At 43.1% G+C, this 23,654-nt stretch overlaps 1 protein-coding gene across 1 annotated transcript in view; it reads left to right on the forward strand.

Moving 5' to 3' along the window:
• The first annotated feature begins 2,996 nt into the window (after positions 1 to 2,996).
• LOC141112957 (NADH-cytochrome b5 reductase 2) overlaps positions 2,997 to 23,654 on the forward strand; it is a 50,872-nt gene continuing 30,214 nt past the window's right edge. The window contains exons 1-5 of the mRNA XM_073606051.1: positions 2,997 to 3,105; positions 8,899 to 9,045; positions 12,455 to 12,527; positions 13,713 to 13,819; positions 15,199 to 15,328. Of these exons, the coding sequence (XP_073462152.1) occupies positions 3,103 to 3,105; positions 8,899 to 9,045; positions 12,455 to 12,527; positions 13,713 to 13,819; positions 15,199 to 15,328 (460 nt within the window). The 5' untranslated portion in view covers positions 2,997 to 3,102. The remainder of the gene's footprint in view (positions 3,106 to 8,898; positions 9,046 to 12,454; positions 12,528 to 13,712; positions 13,820 to 15,198; positions 15,329 to 23,654) is intronic.

Here is a 23,654-nt window from a genome sequence, read left to right on the forward strand (position 1 = left end):
TGGAGGCGTCCTCTGCACCAGCCATGTTCATCTACTGAGCTTAGGTTTATGAGCTTTTCCTCTACAGAACAAAACCACAAACAATGGGGGTTAAAGACAAACCCTTTAGACTCGGCAGCAACCGCACTAAAGCAGAACTAATACTGATGAAGCTATATATATATTTACAGTATATAGCAAGATCGTGAAAGGAAGTGTCAGTCTGACTACACAAGGCTGATATACCTTGTACATTAGCATCATTTTTAAAGGGTGTACAGTACAAGCAGCGTGCCAATCTCAAATTGGATCCTAAAGGCTAGGTTCACCTTTATATATAAAAAAATGAATAATAAATGCACACATTTTTGCAGAAAAAGGTGCATTTATTTATTTTTTGAGTCTGTAAAGCATTGCACCCATGAACAGTGTATGGAGGGTGCAATGTCAGGCTCCTGCAAAATCTTCCTCTAGCTCTCTGCCTTTACCTCCGTACGGGCTTTCAGTTACAGATCTAAAGGAAGAATCAATCAACAATAAGTGTGCTGATTAGTATTACTGCATTTGTAGTCCATTGAGGACTACACACCTGTCTGCTGTAGTGGCAGATGTGACTTGTAGTTCATTTATTCACAGATCTGTGTGAATGAATAATACATCTGTGCATGCAGAGCCTAAGTGTGACAGCAGCTGCTGGAGAGAAGATTCCCCACTAGCTGTCACCCGGGGGGGGGTAGAGGGGAGGCTCCCGCACCATGCTGCACTGCACCCTAAACACCACATTTGCTTGAATTATTTGATTCAACATACAGTATGTCTGAGGCTAGCTCTGCTATAGCTAGAGAGGGAACCCTTTGCCGCACTGAAATCCCAAGCAGTGTTGTCAGACCAGCCCAGGTTCTGCTCTGCACTACAGAACACCTCCCCCAGCGGTAAGGATGTGGAATTCCCTTCCACAGGCGGTGGTCTCAGCGGGGAGCATTGATAGCTTCAAGAAACTATTAGATAATCACCTGAATGACCGCAACATACAGGGATATGTAAGGTAATACTGACACATAATCACACATATAGGTTGGACTTGATGGACGTGTGTCTTTTTTCAACCTCACCTACTATGTAACTATGTAACTATATCTCTATGCCATAGTACTGAGCATATAAGCATCCATGTCCGCAAAGAATTGTTGTCAATGGACCCCAAATTTACTAGTTTTTTGTTTTCCATTAGGCGGGATTTATATGGGTGTTTGGGGGGGGGGGGGGCATAAAAATAGGAAGTTAAGCCACAGTTTTGCCCCCTTTAAAGTAGAATCAAAAGCTATATTGCCACTAAAAACGATCTATTCAAGTGAACCACAAGCCAGAGGAGCAACAAGGGCTGCTACCTGTTTGAATGAGTGTATACTAAGGGGTTGGAATCCTCTCTTTCTGACATAACCTGCATATGAACAGCAGAGATCAGTATATTAGTCCAATGAGATGCCTCCAGGGAATAAATCGAGTGCTGGTACTTGTAGTTCCATAGCAAACAGAAATAGAACAAGTCTGTTCTATCACACTTTTAATTATTACTACTACTATTAATATTATTAATGACAGGAAAAGTTCTGGTACTTGTAGTTCCATAGCAAACAGAAATACAAGTCTGTTCTATCACGCTTTTTATTATTATTAATATTGTTATTATTAATGATAAGAAGATATAGCATTATTATTGTTATTATTTGGAAGTGATACTGTTAATATTAATATTACTTTTATTGTTAGGAAGAAATATTATTATTATTATTATTAATAATGATGGGAAGAGATAGCGTTATTATTGGTATTGTTGTTATTGAGAAGTGATGGTATTAATATTACTACTACTATTATGCCCCGTACACACGGTCGGACATTGATCGGACATTCCGACAACAAAATCCTAGGATTTTTTCCGACAGATGTTGGCTCAGACTTGTCTTGCATACACACGGTCACACAAAATTGACGGAAAATCCGATCATTCTGAACGCGGTGACGTAAAACACGTACGTCGGGACTATAAACGGGGCAGTGGCCAATAGCTTTTATCTCTTTATTTATTCTGAGCATGCGTGGCACTTTGTCTGTCGGATTTGTGTACACGCGATTGGAATTTCCAAAAACGGATTTTGTTGTCGGAAAATTTTATATCCTGCTCTCAAACTTTGTGTGTCGGAAAATCCGATGGAAAATGTGTGATGGAGCCCACACACGGTCGGAATTTCCGACAACAAGGTCCTATCACACATTTTCCGTTGGAAAATCCGACCGTGTGTACGGGGCATTATTGTTAGGAATAAATATTATTATAATTATTACTAATATTATTGATAGGAAAATACAGTACTATTTATATTATTATGATTATTATTACTACTACTACTATTATCTTTAGGAAGAAATAATATTATTATTATAATTATTTCTAATATTATTAATGATAGGAAGAAATATTATTATTATTATTATTATTATTATTATTATTATTATTATTATTATTATTATTATTATGTGATATTCCTATTGCTATTATTATTGTTGGTAAGAAGTGTTATTATTAATATTTATCTTATTATTATTATTATTATTATTATTATTATTACTAATGATAGGAAGATATATCATCATTATTATTATTATTATTTTTAGAAAGTGATATTATTAATTATTATTTATATTATCCTTATTGATAGGAAGAGATAACATTATCATTGTTACTGTTACTATAAGGAATTAATATTATTATTTTCTATTGCTACTAATATTGTCAATAATAATAGGAAGCGATTGTGTTATTATTATTTGGAAGTTATAGTATTATTTTATTTACTATTATTGTTATTGATAGGAAGGGATAGCAGCAGACAGATTCCTCCCTGCTATACACAAGCTGTCATCTTAGCTCCTCCCACCTGTCACTCTCCAGCACATAGACTACTATCAGAGCTCCCTTTCCCCTGTGCAGGGGGCGGTGCTGGTAGTACATAGGCGGGGCAGACAGAGGACTATAATCATGCTTATAATCATGAACCTCATGTAGTGTGTGCCTGATGTCTGGATGTGAGAAGCGCCCATCTGACTGTGCAGGAACACACAATGGTGAGTTACTTAATAAGAGATTCATTTAATTCATTCCTGGTTTGTGTTTTAATACTTAACTACTTGCAATTAAACCCTTCATCTTCTAATATACTGCAGATATCTCATATCTCTGCAGTTCCATGCTGTACACTTGTAGTGCAATGCCTGCTGCATTTAATGTCTGCAGATTGCATGGTATTTGCATGCTTGCAATAATCTTTAAAAAAAAAAGTAGAAACAATTACATTGTTCTTTGTAGTGTCTGCAGGTTGCATCATATTTGCATAGTGCAATAATAATTGTATTACTATATTAATAATTATTGCATGGTCATTTTTTTGTGATTGCAATGCATGTTTATTTAGCTGCTGCCTGCAAGATGAATACTTCTAGGAATGGAATGCTTTTTGATCATTGCAATATACATGGTTACAGTTATCATCATAATAGAGAGCTACAACTGTTACAGTAATGTAGATCTTTAATATGATCAGATTGATACAATGGAAAAAAAAATGAGTGAAGTGATTCACAAATGAAGAGTGAGTTCTGTGCATCCAGCAGGCTGTCCCAGGAAGAGTGTGTCCCCATCAATGTATAACATGTTCATTGTGAATGCAGCACATGTCATGTGTGAGCGAGGGGGCGTGTCTGGTGTGATGTATAGGAAGAGAAGGGTGAGCTTCTATTGGCTGCTGTCAGGTTATGAGGTGGTGTCAGGCCATGGGGATGGTCTGCAGACACATAGAGCTGGGGGAGGATTCTGGGAAATTCCATAGATATAAAGCAGCACAAAATAGTATAGTATTGATTTCTCTCTCTGTGTATAATCATTACAGAAGATTGCATTAAATTCCATCACCTAGCCAGGACTGGCAGATTAGCAGGAACACCTTTTTAATTATAAAATGCACAAATACCTCTCAGATTACAAAAAAAAAAACAGTTTTTTTAGGAAGGTTTTAACATTGCAAAGAGTACCTGTCACCTATTCCCCACTGTTTTTTTAATTTAGTATTTATCTACAGAGAGCATTTAGCATGCAGAACAATATTTTTAAGGATTGAAATCGGTTCCCTAAACAAGTGTTTGCCATAGATGCACTTGGTTTCTGCAATCACACCTTTGAGTTCCAGGAAACATGTGAAAAACACAGCAAGGTGTGAATCACACTAAGGTTCACACTACAACGACTTGGGATCCAACTTGTCAGCCCTCAAGTCGCCCCAAGTCGCTTGACATTGGGAATTGTATTATAGTCAATGAGAGCCGTCTTAATGTACACTACTGAAGTCGCTCCGACTTCAGAAAAGGTTCCTGTACTACTTCAAGGCGACTTCTAGGCGACCTGTACCCATAGAATTCAATGGAAGTCGCCTCCAAGTCGGATCTCCATCTATATTGAAGCGACTTTACAGGAAAAGAAATTAGTTTACCCAGGCAAACCCCTCCCTCCCAGAGAGCTGATTATTTTGTGATTGGCCACAGCCAAAGTCGCCTGTCCTGAATGCGACTTGAAGTCACGTTGTAAGTTGCTTAAAGTCGCGTTGAAGTCGCCTTGCAAAGTCGCGCTGAAGTCGTGTTGCCCCTGTGTGAATCGGCACTTACGATTCCATTATTTCTTAATGGCACCGCAAACGTAGGAAGCAGTCATGCGACAAAACGCACATTGCAAAAATGCACGTGGCTCTCTTCCAAAAAAGATGCAGGAGCAAAAACACACAAAAATGCGCAAAAATCAAAACAAAAAAGAAAAACACACATACATTATCTTTAATGGCATCCCAGTCTTAGTCCGTAGGGTTCAATATTGAGTTGGGTTTAGCCTTTGCAGCTGGACGAAAAGGCCCGGTTCGCATTCTCTAATTCATCCCAAAGGTGTTTTATCGGGTTGAGGTCAGGACTCTGTGCAGACCAGTCAAGTTCCTTCACCCCAAACTTGTTCATCCATGTCTTTATGGACCTTGCTTTGTGCTCTGGTGCGCAGTCATGTTGGAACAGGAAGGGGCTATCCCCAAACTGTTCCCACAAAGTTGGGAGCATGAAATTGTCCAAAATGTCTTGGTATGCTGATGCCTAGTGCCGGTTCACACAGGGGCGGCTTCAAATTTGTGCGACTCTGAAGCCGCCCCATACAGCGCGACTTCAGCACGGCTTGCAAAACGACTTCTGTATAGAAGTCAATGCAAACCGCTCCGAAGTAGCCCCAAAGTAGTTCAGGAACCTTTTTCTAAGTCGGAGCGACTTGAGTCACTCCTATTCGAACGGTTCTATTGCAATGCATGGAGTGTGACGTGTCAGGCGGCTAAGTCACCTGACAGGTCGCCTCTGTGTGAACCGACACTAATGCCCTGTACACACGGTCGGATTTTCCGACGGAAAAAGTGCGATCGGATTGTGTTGTCGGAAATTCCGACCGTGTATGGGCTCCATCGGACTTTTTCCGTCGGAATTTCCGACACACAAAGTTTGAGAGCAGGCTATAAAATTTTCCGACAACAAAATCCGATTGGTTAGATTAGAAAAAAAAAGGTCGTGTGTACACAAATCCGATGCACAAAGTGCCACGCATGCTCAGAATAAATTAAGAGACGAAAGCTATTGGCTACTGCCCCGTTTATAGTCCCGACGTACGTGTTTTACGTCACCGCGTTCAGAATGATCGGATTTTCCGACAACTTTGTGTGGCCGTGTGTATGCAAGACAAGTTTGAGCCAACATCCGTCGGAAAAAATCCATGGATTTTGATGTCGGAATGTCCGATCAATGTCCGACCGTGTGTACGGGGCATAAGAGTTCCCTTCACTAGAACTAAGGGGCCAAGCCCCTAAAAACAACCCCACACCATAATCCCCCCTCCACCAAATGATTTGTACCAGAGCACAAAGCGAGGTCCATAAAGAGATGGATGAGCGAGTTTGGGGTGGAGGAACTTGACAGTCCTGACCTCAACCTGATAGAACATCTTTGGGATGAATTAAAGTGAAGACTGAGAGCCAGGCCTTCTTGTCCAACATCAGTGCCTGACCTCACAAATGTGCTTCTGTAATAATGGTCAAACATTCCCATAGACACACTCCTAAATCTTGTGGACATCCTTCCCAGAAGAGTTGAAGCTGTTATAGCTGCAAAGGGTGGGCCAACTCAATATTGAACCCTACGGACTAAGACTGGGATGCCATTAAAGTTCATGTGTTTGTAAAGGCAGGCGTCACAATACTTTTGGTAATATAGTGTATGTATGTGTCATACCTGTGGGATCCCCGTGGAAATCACTGTAGTAAACATTGCTACTCCAGTGATCTCCACTTGCTTCCAGGTCCCATGCGGAATGCTTGCCCTGCTGCTTACAGAACAGAGGTGGTTGGTCATTTGGCATATGTGCCTTTGGTGTGGTGGAGAGGCGGGAAGGTGATGTCACAATCTCCACCTCATCCAATCAGAGAACATTTTGCACTCACTAAGAAGTTGCAAAGCGTTTCACGTATGACGCCCATGCCAAGCAACTGACCTCCTGTGTTCAGTAAGCAGGAGGGGCAGCTGCTTGGCATGAAATTTTGCCAATTTGTAGTTGGGTAGATTAAAAAATGTGCATTACGGTAAAATCGCGGGAAAAAAAAACGCACTACATGTTTTTTTTTTAAGCAGCTTCTCAATTGAAGTCTATTGAACCAAACAAACGCACCATTTTGCATTTACAAAAAGTCTCTGACCCTTTCCAGAAACTTAGCAGCTGAAAAAAAGCATAGATGTGAACGTGACCTATATGTGTTTCTTTAGTGCTTTTTTTCAGAAACGCACTACAGTCCATTTAACATGGTTTCATGTTAAATGGACTGTAGTGCGTTTCTGAAAAAAGCACTAAAGAAACACATAGGTGTGAACCAAGCCTAAGGGCCTGCCTGATTGCATACTAATTGAAAGTGTTGAGGTTTGACCTCATACTATATGGTTTTGGTAAATCTAAAAGAAATTGGTACTAGAAAATTGTATAATGAATGGCTAGCCTTACACACTGTTGGCAGTGAAAGTTTTAAATCCTCTGTACACTATTAAAAGAAAATAGTTTTAGTTATGCATACAATGAAAATGTTTTGACATCAGACAGCATTACTAATCCCTAATGCCGCGTACACACGGTCGGACTTTTCGTCTACAAAAGTCCAACGGACGCTGACGGACTAAAGCTGGCTGGTAATCCGATCGTGTGTGGGCTTCTCCGGACTTTCAACGGACTTTTTTAGCCTAAAATCCGACGGACTTTAGATTTGAAGCATGCTTCAAATCTTTACGTCGTAAGTACGACGGACCCCGAAGTCCGCTCGTCTGTATGCTAGTCCGACGGACAAAAACCCATGCTAGGGCAGCTATTGGCTACCGGCTATGAACTTCCTTATTTTAGTCCGGTGTACGTCATCACGTACGAATCCGTCGGACTTTTGTGTGGTCGTGTGTAGGCAAGTCCGTTCGTTAGAAAGTCTGCTGCAAGTCCGCTGAAAGTCCGCCGGAAGTCTGTCGGACAGGCTGTCGGACTTTTGTAGACGAAAAGTCCGACCGTGTGTACGCGGCATAAGGCTCCATTCACACCTATGCGTATCAATTTACTGGCGTTTTTTCGGGCATTTATTTAAATTGTTTTGCTTTTTTTACAGCTTTTTACAAACTTTTTAAAAGTGTTTTAGAAGTGTATTACATGCGTTTTACAGCTTCAGGCATTTTTGTTTAGCCAATAAAAAGCACTAGGGGGTGGAGAGAGAGAGGGGAAATTAGGGTTGAGCGTTTTACAAGCGTTTTTCTGCATTTCTATTGAAGGCTATAGGGCCAAAAACGCTTGTAATCTGCCAAAAAGAAGCCCATGTACTTTTTTGAGCTTCAGGCGATAGAACATTCAGATGTCAACAGGGGTCATTGAAATGAATGGATTTTGCTTGTTGGGCATTTTGGAGCTTCAGAGGTGAGCGTTTTACAAGCTGAAAATCACTCAGGTGTGAACAGGGCCCAAGGCTGCATTCACACTTCAGCGTTTTGAATTGCATGTAGATTTGCTGCGATTCTGACCACCATTTGAAAGCGCTGATGCGTAAACAACAAATCGCAGGACTTACATTTAAGATGCCATAAAATCGCGGTCTGCCACAATAAATCGCCCTGCAATTGTGGCAACCTGCAGCGCATGAAGCATGTCATCCAAAAGTAGCTCCTGAACTTTTTTGGGCGACATGCTTCGTGCGATGCGGGTTGCAGCACGATTTACCTCGCGACAATCGCGGCAGACCCGCACCGCGATTTTAGGTGTCATTCAAATGCATGGCATCTCAAGTGTGACTCCCGCGATTTGTCATTCACACATCAGCGCTTTCAACTTGCGGGGAGATTCGTGGCAAATCTGCCCGCGATTCAAAACGCAGAAGTATGAATGTAGTCTAAGGCTCCGTTCACATCTAGGCATTTTTAGGCGATTTTCTGCTCTAAGCCTCAGCTCTAAAAACGCCCAACAAGACGAATCCCATTCATTTCAACGGCCCCTGTTCATATCTGAGTCTTCTGGCGCCTTAAGCAAAATGCTCATCACTTAAAAAAGTACATGAGCTTGTTTTTTGGCAGATTACAGGCATTTTACTGCTTTTCATTGGTCACTTGTCAACTCCAAATGCCTGTACAAAAACGCCAGAAAACGTCGAAAAAACGCCGGTAAAAAAATAGCAACGCCTAGATGTGAATGGAGCCTATACTGTATGTGTTCATATTTTATAAAATCATTCATAATGGCGATAAAAACTCCCAAATGTCACAATCTCTCTTTCTTATCAGGACACCATGGTGATAATAGCACTGGCTGTAGTCATAGTGAGCACTTTATTATTCATGATTAAATCAATGGGAACACCAGAAAAGAAAGAACCGGTCACCCTCCTGGATCCTAACACCAAGTATCCTCTTCCTCTTATTGAAAAACAGGTACAAAGCCTACAAACTTCCCTTTACTCTTTATTGTAGTGCAATCAATAGAAACTAAATGTGATCACATAATTGCAGTGAAATTGGTAAGTACTGTATATGCATGAAGTAGATTATTAATTAAAAATTGCACAACTACCCCAATGCAATGCAGGATTTTCCTCGCAACCAGATATTTGTTCTATCTTAAGCCTCGTACATACGATCGGATTATCTGACGGGAATTGTGTGATGACAGGCTGTTGTCGGAAAATCCGACCATTAGTATGTTCGGACAATTGTTATCGGATTTTCCACGGACAAATGTGGGTGAGAAGGCCTGGCTCGCAGTCTCCGCTCTAATTCATCCCAAAGGTGTTCTATCTGGTTGAGGTCAGGACAAGTTCTTCTACCCCAAACTCACTCATCTACGTCTTTTTGGACCTTGCTTTGTGCACTGGTGTGCAGTCATGTTGGAACAGGAAGGGGCCATCACCAAACTGTTCACACAAAGTTGGGAGCATGAAATTGTCCAAAATGTCTTGGTATGCTGATGTCTTAAGTGTTGCCTTCACTGGAACTAAGGGGCCAAGCCCAACCCCTGAAAAAGAACCTCACATCATAATCACCCTCCACCAAATGATTTGGACCAGTGTACAAAGCAAGGTCCATAAAGACATGGATGAGCCAGTTTGGGGTGGAGGAACTTGACTGGCCTGACCTTAACCTGATAGAACACCTTTGGGATGAATTAGAGTGGAGACTACAGCCAGGCCTTCTTGTCCACATTAGTGCCTGACCTCACAAATGCACCTCTGGAAGAATGGTCAAACATTACCATAGACACACTCCTAAACCTTGTGGACAACGTTCCCAGAAGAGTTGAGGCTGTTATAGCTGCAGTGCGGGCCAACTCAATATTGAACCCTACGGACTAAGACTGGGATGCCATTAAAGTTCATGTGTGTGTAAAAGCAGGCACCCCAATACTCTTGACAATATAGTGTATGTGCTCCACCAGTCTAAGATCTTGATGCCATCAAAACCAATGCAGGGTCTACAGCCCTGCAATGGTGTGAGAATGCAGAGGTTCTACTTTTAGCTGATCTCCTTGCATTGTACCGTGCATGCGCTGTGCTTGCGCAGTACAAACTACTATGGTGATGCCAAAAATTGCCGAACGTAAACAGCTGTGAGTGAACTCTACACCGTGCATGTGTAATTGCACACACCACCCCTTACAAAGTTGTACGAGCCTCGGGAGCGTGCGGGGCTGTGTGACATAATATGGTATTAAGTGCGCATGCGCCCTGTAGAGGTAATGCTCAGCTGTTGATTTTGGGATATTTTTGGAGTGTCCTTTGTGCTCCGTAGTGCACAGGCGCTGCACTTGCGCAGTAGAGGGCGGACACTATCCGATGGGGGACTATTTTCGATAGGACACCGGGCGGACCTTTCTCGGCAGAACACCGTCAATGACTGGGGAATGGGGGAGGAGTCCAGTGATGTCGATGTCTGTGACGTCACCGGATCTCAGACGGAACTCCCTGAAGACCCGGAAGCCAGTGGAGAGGTGAGTACCGATCAAAAGAATTTTGATCGATCAAAAAAATTATTGATTAATCGAGGAATTAATCATTAATTTCCACAGCCCTAATACTTGCCTATTTTATTCCGCTCCAATCTGGTCACGTGATCCTGCAGCTCCGGATCCCCAGTGTCAGTGAGCGGCTGCTGCAGGGCAAAGGAGGGGGTGCTGAAAATAGCTGGAACATAGGAGCCTATGAGTAACATCACAGCTCCCAGAATTCCCAGCTGTTATCGACAGCTCTCTCCTTTCCCCTGCAGCTGCAGCTCACTGACACAGGGGATACACAGGGGATCATGTGACCAGACGGGGCTGAAAATAGGGAAGTGTACAGATCTGTTTTACACAAGTTAGGCAGGATAGGTAGCAGGAGGAAGATGGGAACATGATCAAGCATAGCTAGTCTTAAGCTGGAATTCCACCATAGGCTCGGGGCTCTGTGCAGGCAGTTCCAACTCCATTTCCTCCTTACCAGTGGTAGCCTGTCCATTAGGGGCACACGGCGCCTCCCCCCCCATCCATGCGTCCGACCCCCTAATCTACATGCGGGGCGCCGGACGTGTGGATTCCAATGGGGTTTTTTTTTTTTGAAGCACGTGATTAAAACCAGAGGCTCTAATAGGCTTCAAAAAAGGGTGGGCTCAGGGCACAGAGCAAACCCAGTTGTGTGACAATAGCGAATGAATATTTGCTATTGTCACACTGATCCTCCTCCCGGCCAATCAGGAAGGGGGTCCTGAGACCCGTCACCCGATTGGCTGAAAGGACAGGCGATCTTACTGGACACCTAGGAGGAGGAGGGAGGAGATGCACGGCGGAGGCCGCCATGATACAGAGGAGGAGGAGAGGCGATGGAAGACGCATCCCCGCAGGAGCGCTGCCCGCCCCTGACCTAGATGGGGTAAGTGCTGGATGACCGACCGCCTGCGCAGAGGGGGGGTTGGACCGACCGACCAACAGGGTGGGGGTGCCGGCCGATTGAGGAAGGGGGGATGGTTGTTTGCCGCTCCCCAAACAAAAAAAAACACCAGCCGCCACCACTCCTTACCAAATCCTTACCAAATGTCCTCATGAAGTTATAATGCGGTCATGTCTTTATATGCTATAACTACAGTGTAGTACCCTACACTGGAAACACTTGAACTCAATAATCTTGAGGAATGTTCTTATACTTTTAGCCAGAGCACAAATGTGAAGGTCGGGGCAGTGGATTCCCATAGCACTGTGGGTTATCTAGAGAGATCCCAGCAGAAGTAGTTCATTTTCAGGCACAATAGAGGCTGTGCTGTTTCACTATATCCACCAGCAGTGATCACTGTATTTTGCTGGTGGGGAAGGCTCATCATACTCCCTACTGTCAGAACACAATAGCACTGCTGGAGGGATTCCCCCATCAACATTGAATGGGGGAATCAAGCAACTTTCTTTTCCTCAACCCATGGTTGAAGGCAAGAAAATTGAATAATGTGTGGCCTGCCTAAGGCCGCGTACACACGGGCGTCAGATTTTCGACTGGAAAAATCCCCTGAAGGTCCAATGAAGCCCACACATGATCGGATTGTCCGTTGGACCAGTCCGATAGAAAAGTCCTCCCGTGTGTACGCTGCATAAGTATTTACTAATAGTTATTGGGCACTACGAGTTCAGCCACAATTGCCTTAGGCTGTCTCAGTATTAATTATGATAAGCAGTCTTGTAAAAGTCATGGCATCATCTATAGCTATGTGACTTGGGTCCCATGTGGGATCCTGGGCACTGTAACCTATTTCTTATTACTCTCAGTAATATATTTTATTGAGGGCTTGAATTTTTTTGTTAACACATTACTATCACTCTTTGCAGGAAATCAGTCATGACACCAAGAGATTCCGATTTGGTCTACCATCATCGGAGCACATTTTGGGACTTCCTATAGGTAAAGATGATGAGATTGACTCCTTTGAAAGGAGAAAACAACATCAATGTACATGCCACAGCAAATAATTGTCAATATTAACCTTAATATTCAGTATGTAGTAATTGCTGGAAATTTAGACCGTTTCTTATATTTCTCTGGAACTCTATTGGAGAGCTACTAGTAGTTATATTCAACTTCACATGTCCAGTTATATGGGACAGACTAGCTATACTATGATCTGGATAAATAAAGACCCTCACAGACCCTACTAGTGAGAAGTATAAGCTGAGTTCTGGGGTCTTCATACCTATTATGACCATTATGAAGGGTCCTCAATCTCCCTGTTGGATTCCTGATTTTTTTTTTTATATTATCAGAAATGTAATAGGAGGATTTATTAATTAGTGGCAAAGTTGACACTTACTTTATACCATGATGTCTGTCTATTAGCTATAGACCACAAAATGTTCACATAAACATAGGGGTTGATTTACTAAAACTGGAAAGTGCAAAATCTAGTGCAGCTTCATGGTAGCCAATCAGTTTCTAACTTCAACTTGTTTAATTAAGCTTTGATAACAAAACCTGGAAGCTGATTGGTTTCTAAGCAGGGAGAAACAAAAATTCGCTCATGGGACTTTGAATGAACTTTCCATGATGATCACAGGTAAATAAGATATAAAGGTGTAAAAAAGTAGTAACGCAGTTTATTGGAATCAATATCATCTGGTACAAGTCATGAACATAAGTGGCAAATTCATAAGAACAACAGCATAGCAGGATAGTCCTAAACACATAGCCATAATGACATAAAATCAAAGTATTGAGAATACAGATATACATGATACATCTCTAACCCGACGCGTTTCGTGAGCTCTCCTCGCTTCATCAGGGGCTCATGTGTATATCTGATGTCTGTATCAACAAGTAAACAGTATATTGGAGTATAGGTTATGATTGGACAGGAGCATGAAGCCAGAACTAGTGATCCCATACTTACTTGTCAGATGGTTGGCTCCAAGGGCTGACCCCAAGCAAGGGTCAGTGGAGAAGCAGTGCTGCACCAGATTTTGCATGCCGCAGTTTTAGTAAATCAACTGAACGTCTAGATATCTACAATTCTCTAGAATTAGCAAAATCTAAAAAAAAATTAGCATTTTTTTAATTGAACATAACACTTTTATTACATATCATTTTTTAAAGGACAACACATCTACCTCTCAGCTAAAGTCAATGGCAGCTTGGTGGTTCGGGCGTACACTCCGGTGTCCAGTGATGAGGTGAAAGGTCACGTTGATCTGGTTGTAAAGGTAAAATGTATTTTATGTAGATACGAGTAAAGCTAAAGGTAGTACTGAACAAGAGAGTACTGGTTTGGGAGGCGGGGAAAATTTGTCCTCTTCATTGGTGTAAACCCGTGTTTCCTAATCTTTTCTCAGTCACAAGATCCTATAAAAATATGCAAAATCTCGTGGCACCCTAATCTGAAATCAGGATCCCCTTCCTGCTTTCACAGGAGTGTCCGAAATCGCACCATTCCACATCAGAGTCCTCGATCCCATACTTTTATGTCAAAGTCCTTCACATTGAAGTCCTCAGCCCCCCCACTTTCACATCAGGGTCTTACTTTTTGGCTGCGGTTGCATGCCAGTTGGCAGGAGGCAGAGGATGTGTAGACAAACACAGACTTCAGTTCCCTTCTGAAAGCTGGTGCAGCCCTGAATTATTGCCCACATCTTTATGATGCTTGCTATTGGCCTGCCTGCACCATGGAAAAGCATAACACTGTGCAAAAATAAGGAACACAGCAGGGCACCTCTGATGAGCCCAGATGGCACCCAAGGGTACCACAAAATCCTAACTGATAAACGCTAGTGTAAATAATATATAATGTAATCTTGGTGTCTCTGAATAGTGATACATCCCTAATATAACCTCATTCAGAACAGGATTTGCCATCAGCGATAGGTGGTGAGCTTTATGCCGCGTACACACGACCGGTTTTGCCGTCTGAATAAATTTCGAAGGTTTCTCCGACGGAATTCCATTCCAGCGGTCTTGCCTACACACGGTCAAACCAAAGTCCGACCGTCCAGAACGCGGTGACGTACAACACGTACGAAGGGACTAGAAAAAGGAAGTTCAATAGCCAGTAGCCAATAGCTTCCATCTTGTACTTGCTTCAGAGAATGCTTCGTTTTTGGTTTGTCGGAACAGCATACAGACGATTGGTTTTCCCGATAGGAATTGGTTCCATCGGAAATATTTAGAACATCTTCTATTTCCATGGTCAGACCTGTGATCACAGAGCCTGGCAGAGGAAAGGAAGTTGTCGGCATAACTTCCTTTAAGATGTTATTCTCCCAAAAAATGAAATAAAAGGTTGTGCACTTAGATATGTTTTAATACTATGATTGCTTTTGCAGTACAGTTGGCTAGGAAGTCAAGTTTGCCTTTGCATTAAGTTGGCCTAAAAAAGTTACTCTGTTACATATTATATAAAACAATTGATGATTACACAGAAAAAGAGACATGTATCCCCTTTAAATGTTCCTGTAAACTGTCCATAGACCAGGATGCACCTTCCTGTGAACGTCACCATTTGGAATCTGGTGTTTGAATCCGGGTCTTATTGGTATCTACTGCAGGTTTTGAGAAATTCTAACAATGGTTGGTTCTGCCTTTTCAGGTTTATTACAAAAATGTGAACCCCAAATTCCCAGATGGAGGAAAAATGTCCCAGTACTTGGACAACTTAAAAATAGGGGACACTATTGACTTTCGGGGGCCTAATGGTCTTCTAGTCTACAAAGGAAAAGGTACGTTAAAAGGAAACCTTTCCTAAGTGAACAATGGGGGGGATTTACTAAAACTGGAGAGTGCAAAATCTGGTGCAGCTCTGCACAGAAACCAATCTGCTTTCAGGTTTTAGTGTCAAAGCTTAATTGAACAAGCTGAAGTTAGAAGCTGATTGGCTACCATGCACAACTGCGCCAGATTCAAAATGCTCCAGTTTTTGGAAATCTCCCCCCATATATTCTGTTGTTGGTTTATTCTCATTCTGCAAACTGTAGTTACTTGGTTGTCATGCTGAACCTGTGTCTTCAATACTTTGAGTTGATGACCCTGAACAAGTATAGTGATAATGACTTCTGATTTTACTCTGAGTACCCTAATCTGCATACTTGTTCCAGGGCAATGGCTTGGAGTACTGAAGGCAGAGGATCAGCAGAAGGAGTGATTTGTTCTTTACATACTTGGACTCTTCTCTCTGCTTTACAGTTCTATACAGTTGTAGTGTTTTATTGCTCCTACTTAAAGGAGTTGTAAAGGTAAAAGTTTTTTCACCTTAATGCATTCTATGCATTAAGGTGAAAAAAAATCTGACAATACCGCCCCCCCGTTTTACTTACCTGACCCCTCGAAAGTCCCGCGCTCACCCCTGACATCCTCTTCGCCGCTCAGCCTGGCCCTTGATTGGTTACAGTGGATGGATTGAAAGCAGCGCAGCCATTGACTCCCGCTGCTGTCAATCACATCCAATGATGCAGCGCCGGGGGGCGGGGCTGAGTGATACAGAGAGCGGATATGGCCACCGGGTGTATCAAGGGGGGGGGGGCCGCAAGCACTAAACACCATGCGAGAGAGCTCGCATGAAAGTGTTGAGTCCTTGCAGGGGGGAGTCGAGACAGCCGCCGAGGGACCCCAGAAGACCAGGTTCGGGGCCACTCTGTGCAAAACGAGCTGCACAGTGGAGGTAAGTATAACATGTTTGTTATTTAAAAAAAAAAATTAACTTTAGTGATCCTTTAAGCTTTTTTGCACACAGGGACATTTAGCTGTTGTGGGTCCCTCCCAGTGTTTTAGTACACCTGGGAGGGATAGGTGCAGCATCCAGTCCTACTGCCTGTAGCCTATGAAAAGTCCGTGGCAAGTGGCACCCATGTTTAGGTTCCTATGCATTCAGGGACAAATGCTTGGAAAGCAGATCTTCTGCATTCCAGTAATTCATCCCTCATGGCATAGGTCCCTAATCGTGAGTGCCACTCTGTATAGTGTTCACCCTAGTTAAGCCTTAGTCTACTATAAACTTTGGCAGGCTACCAGCAGTCGGGCTGAACACTGCAGCTGTCTTTCCTTGGTGCTCTGTAATGCCAGGAGGGATGCACAGCAGCCAGACAGTCATGTGTGCAAGGGACATTACAAAGCAAATGTATGGGTTGGACTACCTATCAAACACAATGCACTGTGGCTGATGTGCAGTTGTAAAGCAGTTTGAGCTTTATTATAGTAGGTAACCTGTTTTAAGTCCAGCCTGTGTGACAACCATGGCTGCCTCATAGATACAGTGGAGACATTAGTGTAACTTTGAAGAGACAGGATGTGTATTATATTGAGGGCCACCAGGTGAAAATAAAATGGTTAAAAGCTTATAAAAAAAAAAACAAATGCACCCACCACATCTAAGGACTGAGAAAGCCTGGCTCGCAGTCTCCACGGGTTGGGTTGAGGCCAGTCAAGTTCCTCCACCCCAAACTCGCTCATCCATGTCTTTATGGACCTTGCTTTGTGCACTGGTCCAAATCATTTGGTGGAGGGGGGATTATGGTGTGGGGTTGTTTTTCAGGGGTTGAGCTGGACCCCTTAGTTCCAGTGAAGGGAACTCTTAAGATGTCAGCATACCAAGACATTTTGCACTATATTATGCTCCCAACGTTGTAGGAACAGTTTGGGGATGGCCCCCTTCCTGTTCCAATATGACTGCACACCAGTGCACAAAGCAAGATCCATAAAGACATGGATGAGTGAGGTTGGGGTGGAGGAACTTGACTGACCTCAACCCGATAGAACACCTTTGGGATGAATTATTGCGGAGACTGCGAGCCAGGCCTTCTCGTCCACATCAGTGTCTGACCTCACAAATGTGCTTCTGGAAGAATGGTCAAATATTCCCATAGACACACTCCTAAACCTTGAGGACAGCCTTCAAAGAAGAGTTGAAGCTGTTATAGCTGCAAAGGGTGGGCCAACTCAATATTTAACACTACGGACTAAGACTGGGATACCATTAAAGTTCATGTGCGTGTAAAGGCAGGCGTCCCAATACTTCTGACAATATAGTGTATATTACATTTTAGTATTTCGGATTACATACACTTCAATGTGTAATAAAAAAAATGTAGAGGAGCAATCATGTAAAAATGTGAGAGTCACTTCAGAAATGAATTTAATATAATTCAGCTTATCTGTCCTTAGATGTGATAGAAACAGTTGTATGCTTTGTAAAACTATTTTTTTCTTTATTCTTTACCTGATGATCATTTCAGTAACACACGTCCTGTCCTAGAGCGACAACACTCTCTCTGTGTCTATAGAATGTTGTCACCTAGGACAGAAATTGTACTAGGACTAAAGAACCCCCCCTATCTCCTCATTGCCATAATATAAGGGGAGGTGTTCTGTAGTCCATGGAGAGAACTGTGATCAGTATTGGCTGATAACAGTGCAGCAGAGACAGAGAGCACAAGTTATTAGCTTACTAGATTTATAATGGGATCAGCAGATATTTTTTGCAGGTACGGAAAAACAGATAAAACCAAATACTTTCAATGGTATATTTCATGGACCAAAAAATAGTGAAGGAAAAAAAATTGCGCTACTAATATCGGACAGCTGCCAGCATCAGCAATTGCATAAAATAAAAAAACAGGAAAGATGCAGCGCTAAAAACATGTGCACACCCCAGATGGGTGTCCGGGGATAATATTTGCAGTGGGAAGTGCTATATAAAGTGCTAAATACATATAAATGCAAGGAAAAAATCCTAAAAGTGAAGCAATGTAAAACATACAAAAATAATAAAACAAAGTGCTGTGTGCGGTAAAATAAAAGAACCATTCAAGGTAATACAACTACACAGAACATATGCGGACATATAATGGCCAAAATTTGTGCATGGAGTAACTTCTGCGAGAGAACTCAAAGGAAAAATCAGAAGACATTACTGGCCACATGAAAGTCCCTGAAATATAAAGTTCAAACTATCATAGTCAGTCCCTTGAACATGGTCGCAGGGCGCTGAAATTCATGAAATATAATACTGAAGTTGAGGCATGCAGGGTGATGTTCACACACGACACCCGGGAGTATACATCCAACACCATGGAAATGGGATGGGTACTCTTATCCTAAGTCCTGGACACACACGCCAGTGGCGGTGGGTCAGATAGGCATAAACGACCATCAGGAACTTGATCTCCGACACAAACTCCTGTAGTAGATTTGGCATGCACAGACTCCTGCATCCAATAAATCAAAGGTGACCCAAAGACCTGGACTTCAGTGGCGATGTTCCCAGTAGAGGTGATGCTCCTTACATCCAGGGAGCAGCATGGATCATAGGAAAAAAAGAAGGCCTCCACATAGTGCAGATGAATCAAACGTATAAAAATGTATTCAAGTAAAAAAAAGTAAAACAGTACAAACATCGCATCAGATGTGTACAAATCGTGATCACAAAGTAGATGAAAAACAAGCAAGGTAGATAAAGTTGAGCAGGCTATGTACCCGACTTGTTTCGTACAAACAGGACTGGTGCAAAGATTTTTGACACCCTAGGTGAAACCTCATTTCGCCGCCCCCCCCCCTTGACTCCACCCCTGACTCCACCCCTTTGCCCTGCCCATGGATACCCCACCTTTTTCATTGAAGCGCCAATTAATGCAGCCTCACAAGCGCCCATCAATGCAGCCTCACCAGCGCCCCTCAATGCAGTCTCACCAGCGCCCCTCAATGCAGCCTCACCAGCACCCATCAATGCAGCCTCACCAGCGCCCCTCGATGCAGTCTCACCAGCGCCCCTCGATGCAGCCTCACCAGCGTCCCTCGATGCAGCCTCACCAGCGTCCCTCGATGCAGCCTCACCAGCGCCCCGCGATGCAGCCTCACCAGCGCCCCGCGATGCAGCCTCACCAGCGCCCCGCGATGCAGCCTCACCAGCGCCCCGCGATGCAGCCTCACCAGCGCCCCGCGATGCAGCCTCACCAGCGCCCCGCGATGCAGCCTCACCAGCGCCCCGCGATGCAGCCTCACCAGCGCCCCGCGATGCAGCCTCACCAGCGCCCCGCGATGCACCCTCACCAGCGCCCCTCGATGCACCCTCACCAGCGCCCCTCGATGCACCCTCACCAGCGCCCCTCGATGCACCCTCACCAGCGCCCCTCGATGCACCCTCACCAGCGCCCCTCGATGCACCCTCACCAGCGCCCCTCGATGCAGCCTCACCAGCGCCCATCAATGCAGCCTACCAGTGCCCATCAATGAATGTTTGCTTTCTTCCGTTCATTCGGGATTCGGGACACATAAACAGTCCTCCGCCACCGTTGCGCCTCTGACAACATGTGCGAATGGAGCAGCGGCTGCCTGCTGATGCTGAGACTTAGTTGCTTGCTGCAGAGAGAAGAGAGTAGGAACACCAGTGGCTGGGCGCCCCGTGGCAGCAGTACACCCTAGGCGGCTATCTAGTGGCAGCACTGGCCCTGCGTACAAAGGTACTTCAACTGGGGCATAAACCTGCTGAATTACACCACGGTTTTTGTATGTTTTACAATGCTTCACTTTTAGGATTTTTTCCTTGCATTCATATGTATTTAGCACTTTATATAGCACTTCTCACTGCAAATATTATCCCCGGACACCCATCTGGGGTGTGCACATGTTTTTAGCGCTGCATCTTTCCTGTTTTTTTATTTCATGGACCAAAAGTTAACACATTAAAATAAAAAAACAATGTGTCTGCGCTAGAAAAAATCGCTGCACTCAAAGTGCAGTACCCCTAGGTGCTAAAGTATAAAGTGCACAGTGCTATGTGAAACACAGCAAGTGAGTGATCAAACAAAACAACATATCCATTAAAATATCAAAATAAAATACAAGAGGATATAACAAACAGTGAATAAATGAAGTCCAAAAACGTGTATATCCAATGATATAAAAGTGCCCAAATAAATTAGTCCAAAAATTTGGTGAATTTCACATATCCTATCTTCCAAACTGTGCCACCAAAAAACATGCTGTGGTGTCTTCCAGCCGCCCCCACAGGTGTATATGCTCACCTTCCTGTGTGTGACACAGCGATTAGACTATGTCAAACAAAGCCTTGGAGCCACTCCTGTGCTCATTAGGAACCAGCTGTGCAGACTTCCAATGTTCTTCCTGTGTGTGACACAGCGATTAGACTATGTCAAACAAAGCCTTGGAGCCACTCCTGTGCTCATTAGGAACCAGCTGTGCAGACTTCCAATGTTCTCAAGTGGAGATGGTTTATGCAAGAGAAAAAAACTCCATAGCGCAATATGTAGGTATAAAGGATTTTAATCAAATAATCAGCTCCCCTCACTGGGGTACTCACATATTGTGGGTGCGTGAGTGCACCATCCTTAACAAGCATAAAACGGTCAATCTCTCGGTGTGGTGTGCGGTGCGGCGTGTGTAACGAAAATCTCCTGCTCTCTCTCTGCTGACAGCTCCGTCCAGGCCCCTCCCCTACGCGTGTTCGGCACCGGGACCACGTGCCTTCTTCAGGGGGAATCTGATTGGACGAGAGCTCCAGAGTGAATATATATAACTCCGGCGGCCATTTTGCCTAAGACCGCAGACACATCTGTGTCTATAGCGGCCATTTTCCCTTAGGCCATGGATCAGGCTGACACCAGCCGTGTCAATCATGGCAGCCATTTTGCCTAGGATCACAGATGTAAATCCTAATGGGCAGTAAAGGTAACTACAGCGGCCATTTTCCCTGAGACTACAAATCTGCTAAATAGCAGAATGTGTACTATTAATAGCAGGATCTCACAATAAATGATCTAATCAGATGTTGTGCATAAAAATAATCTACAATGATATATAACCATGTATTCTATCTTAATATAATAATATTATACAGGACGGAGCGGTCTCGCAAAGAGAGCACCGCCACACACCACACACGTTTAGATCGCCGCAAACGATAAAATATCACATAATAAACAAACGTACAACATTCCATATATGATTAATCGACCCCAAGATTGGATCAACCAACTTAAAATTAAATATTACTAAAATATTAAAAACAAACATGACATACTTTATTATAAAAAATTGTTATTAAAAATATTTGAATCACATAAAAAATCATAAAAAAATTCTTTTTAAGATATTAATCTAAAAAATCTATTTAAAAAAATATTCCAAAATGGATAAAATTTATACACCCAACATAGAATCACTGTGGGGAGGTAATTGAACTATCAAGGGGAACATCACAGTATACAATCTATAGTGGATGCCCTAGCTGAGCCCAATAGATAAGGCATCCCTTTCAACTCAAAACGAGAAAGAACAGAAATGGTAAAAGGTATATCGCCAAAGCAAACAGTATCAATAGTTACTAAGAAAACATCTCAAATCGAAATCTCTATTCAATCCTCCAGGGACCAAAGACCCAAGCTGGTGTATCCACCAGGATTCCCTTTTGCTTATCTCTCTGACAAAATTCGAACCCCTCCAGTGGCGTTTGGGCGCCTCAATCCCCCAAAACTTCATGCCTACGGTACTTTGGTTGTGTACCCTCTTAAAATGCACATATAAACCATGTTTATCGGACCCATTGCATATGTGCCTCACATGTTCTTCTATGCGATCTTTAAGGGCCCTGGTGGTGCGCCCCACATACAACAGGTTACATGGGCACTTTAAGGCATAGACCACCCCTACTGTATCACAAGATATAAAATCCCTAATCTTATATGAAAAGTTGTTTCTAGGGTTCGAGAATTCCTTTAACCTCCTAGTGTTGTCCGGGATCCTCCTGCAACTGTAACACCTGCCGCAGCTATGGAACCCTTCTAGGTCCAAAAACATTTTAGGTTTTGGAGGGGGGGGATCTACCACATTATGTATCAGCCTATCCCGCAAGCTAGGAGCTCTCTTGAAAACAAATTTCGGTTTATCCGGGAGAACATCTTTGAGCTGGGTGTCCTGTTTCAACACACTCCAATATTTACATATGATCCTCCTTACTTCATAACTTTGTGCTGAATAATCAAGTATTACACTAATACCCTCATGAACATCATTACCGGTTACTTTGATAGCATCTTTTAGAAGATCCGCCCTACTCATGTTGCCAATTCTACTTCTTTCTTTCTCCAAAAACTCCTTCTGATATCCCTTCTCCAAGAACATGGTACTCAACCTCTCTGACTGGGTCTCATAATCAACCATCCTGGTGCAATTCCTTCGCATCCTCATATATTGTCCACTCGGGATGTTTTTTAACCAGGGTTTATGATGACAACTCGTAACCGGAATATACGAATTCCGGTCCGTAGCTTTGAAGAAGGATTTGGTGATGATACCCTCATTGGTGTTGGAGATCTCTAGATCCAAAAAATGTATATTTTCTGTACTAACATTCCAGGTGAGGGAGATGTTTCGATCATTGACATTCATGGAGTTCAGTAAACCCATCAGACCTTCCATATCCCCTCTCCAAATAATTAAGAGATCGTCTATAAATCTCTTGTATAGTACGATATCTCCATTGTCATCCTTTAGGTTTTCCTCTTCCTCCCATTTGGCCATATAGAGATTAGCTACACTCGGGGCGAATTTGGCGCCCATCGCGACACCTTTCTTCTGTAAGTAGATCTTGTTATCGTACCAGAAAAAATTATTCTGTAAACAAAAATCTAAACATTTCAAAAGAAAGAATGTAAGGTCCTCATCGATTGAATCTTCCTTATCCAAGGCCCATTTGACAGCATTCAGGGCACCCTCATGGTCGATGTTAGTATATAATGAGGCCACATCTCCTGTGGCCATAATTATATTCTCATGTGTAGCACATCCCCCAAGCAACTGCAAAGTATGCTTGGTATCCCTAAGATAGGCGTTGGTTTTCTTCACTAAGGGCTGTAGATGGATGTCTATATACTCTCCTAATCTGGAGGTAAGGGATCCAATACCGCTCACTATCGGTCTTCCGGGTGGATTTAGGCTGTCCTTATGGATTTTGGGTAAGTAGTAGATTACAGGCATTTTACTGACCATAGGGACTAGGTATTTGGCTTCATGCTTGTTCAACAAGCCTTTATCGGT

The sequence above is a fragment of the Aquarana catesbeiana genome, linkage group LG11 (assembly GCF_042186555.1).
Source record: "Aquarana catesbeiana isolate 2022-GZ linkage group LG11, ASM4218655v1, whole genome shotgun sequence".
Classification (NCBI taxonomy): domain Eukaryota; kingdom Metazoa; phylum Chordata; class Amphibia; order Anura; family Ranidae; genus Aquarana; species Aquarana catesbeiana.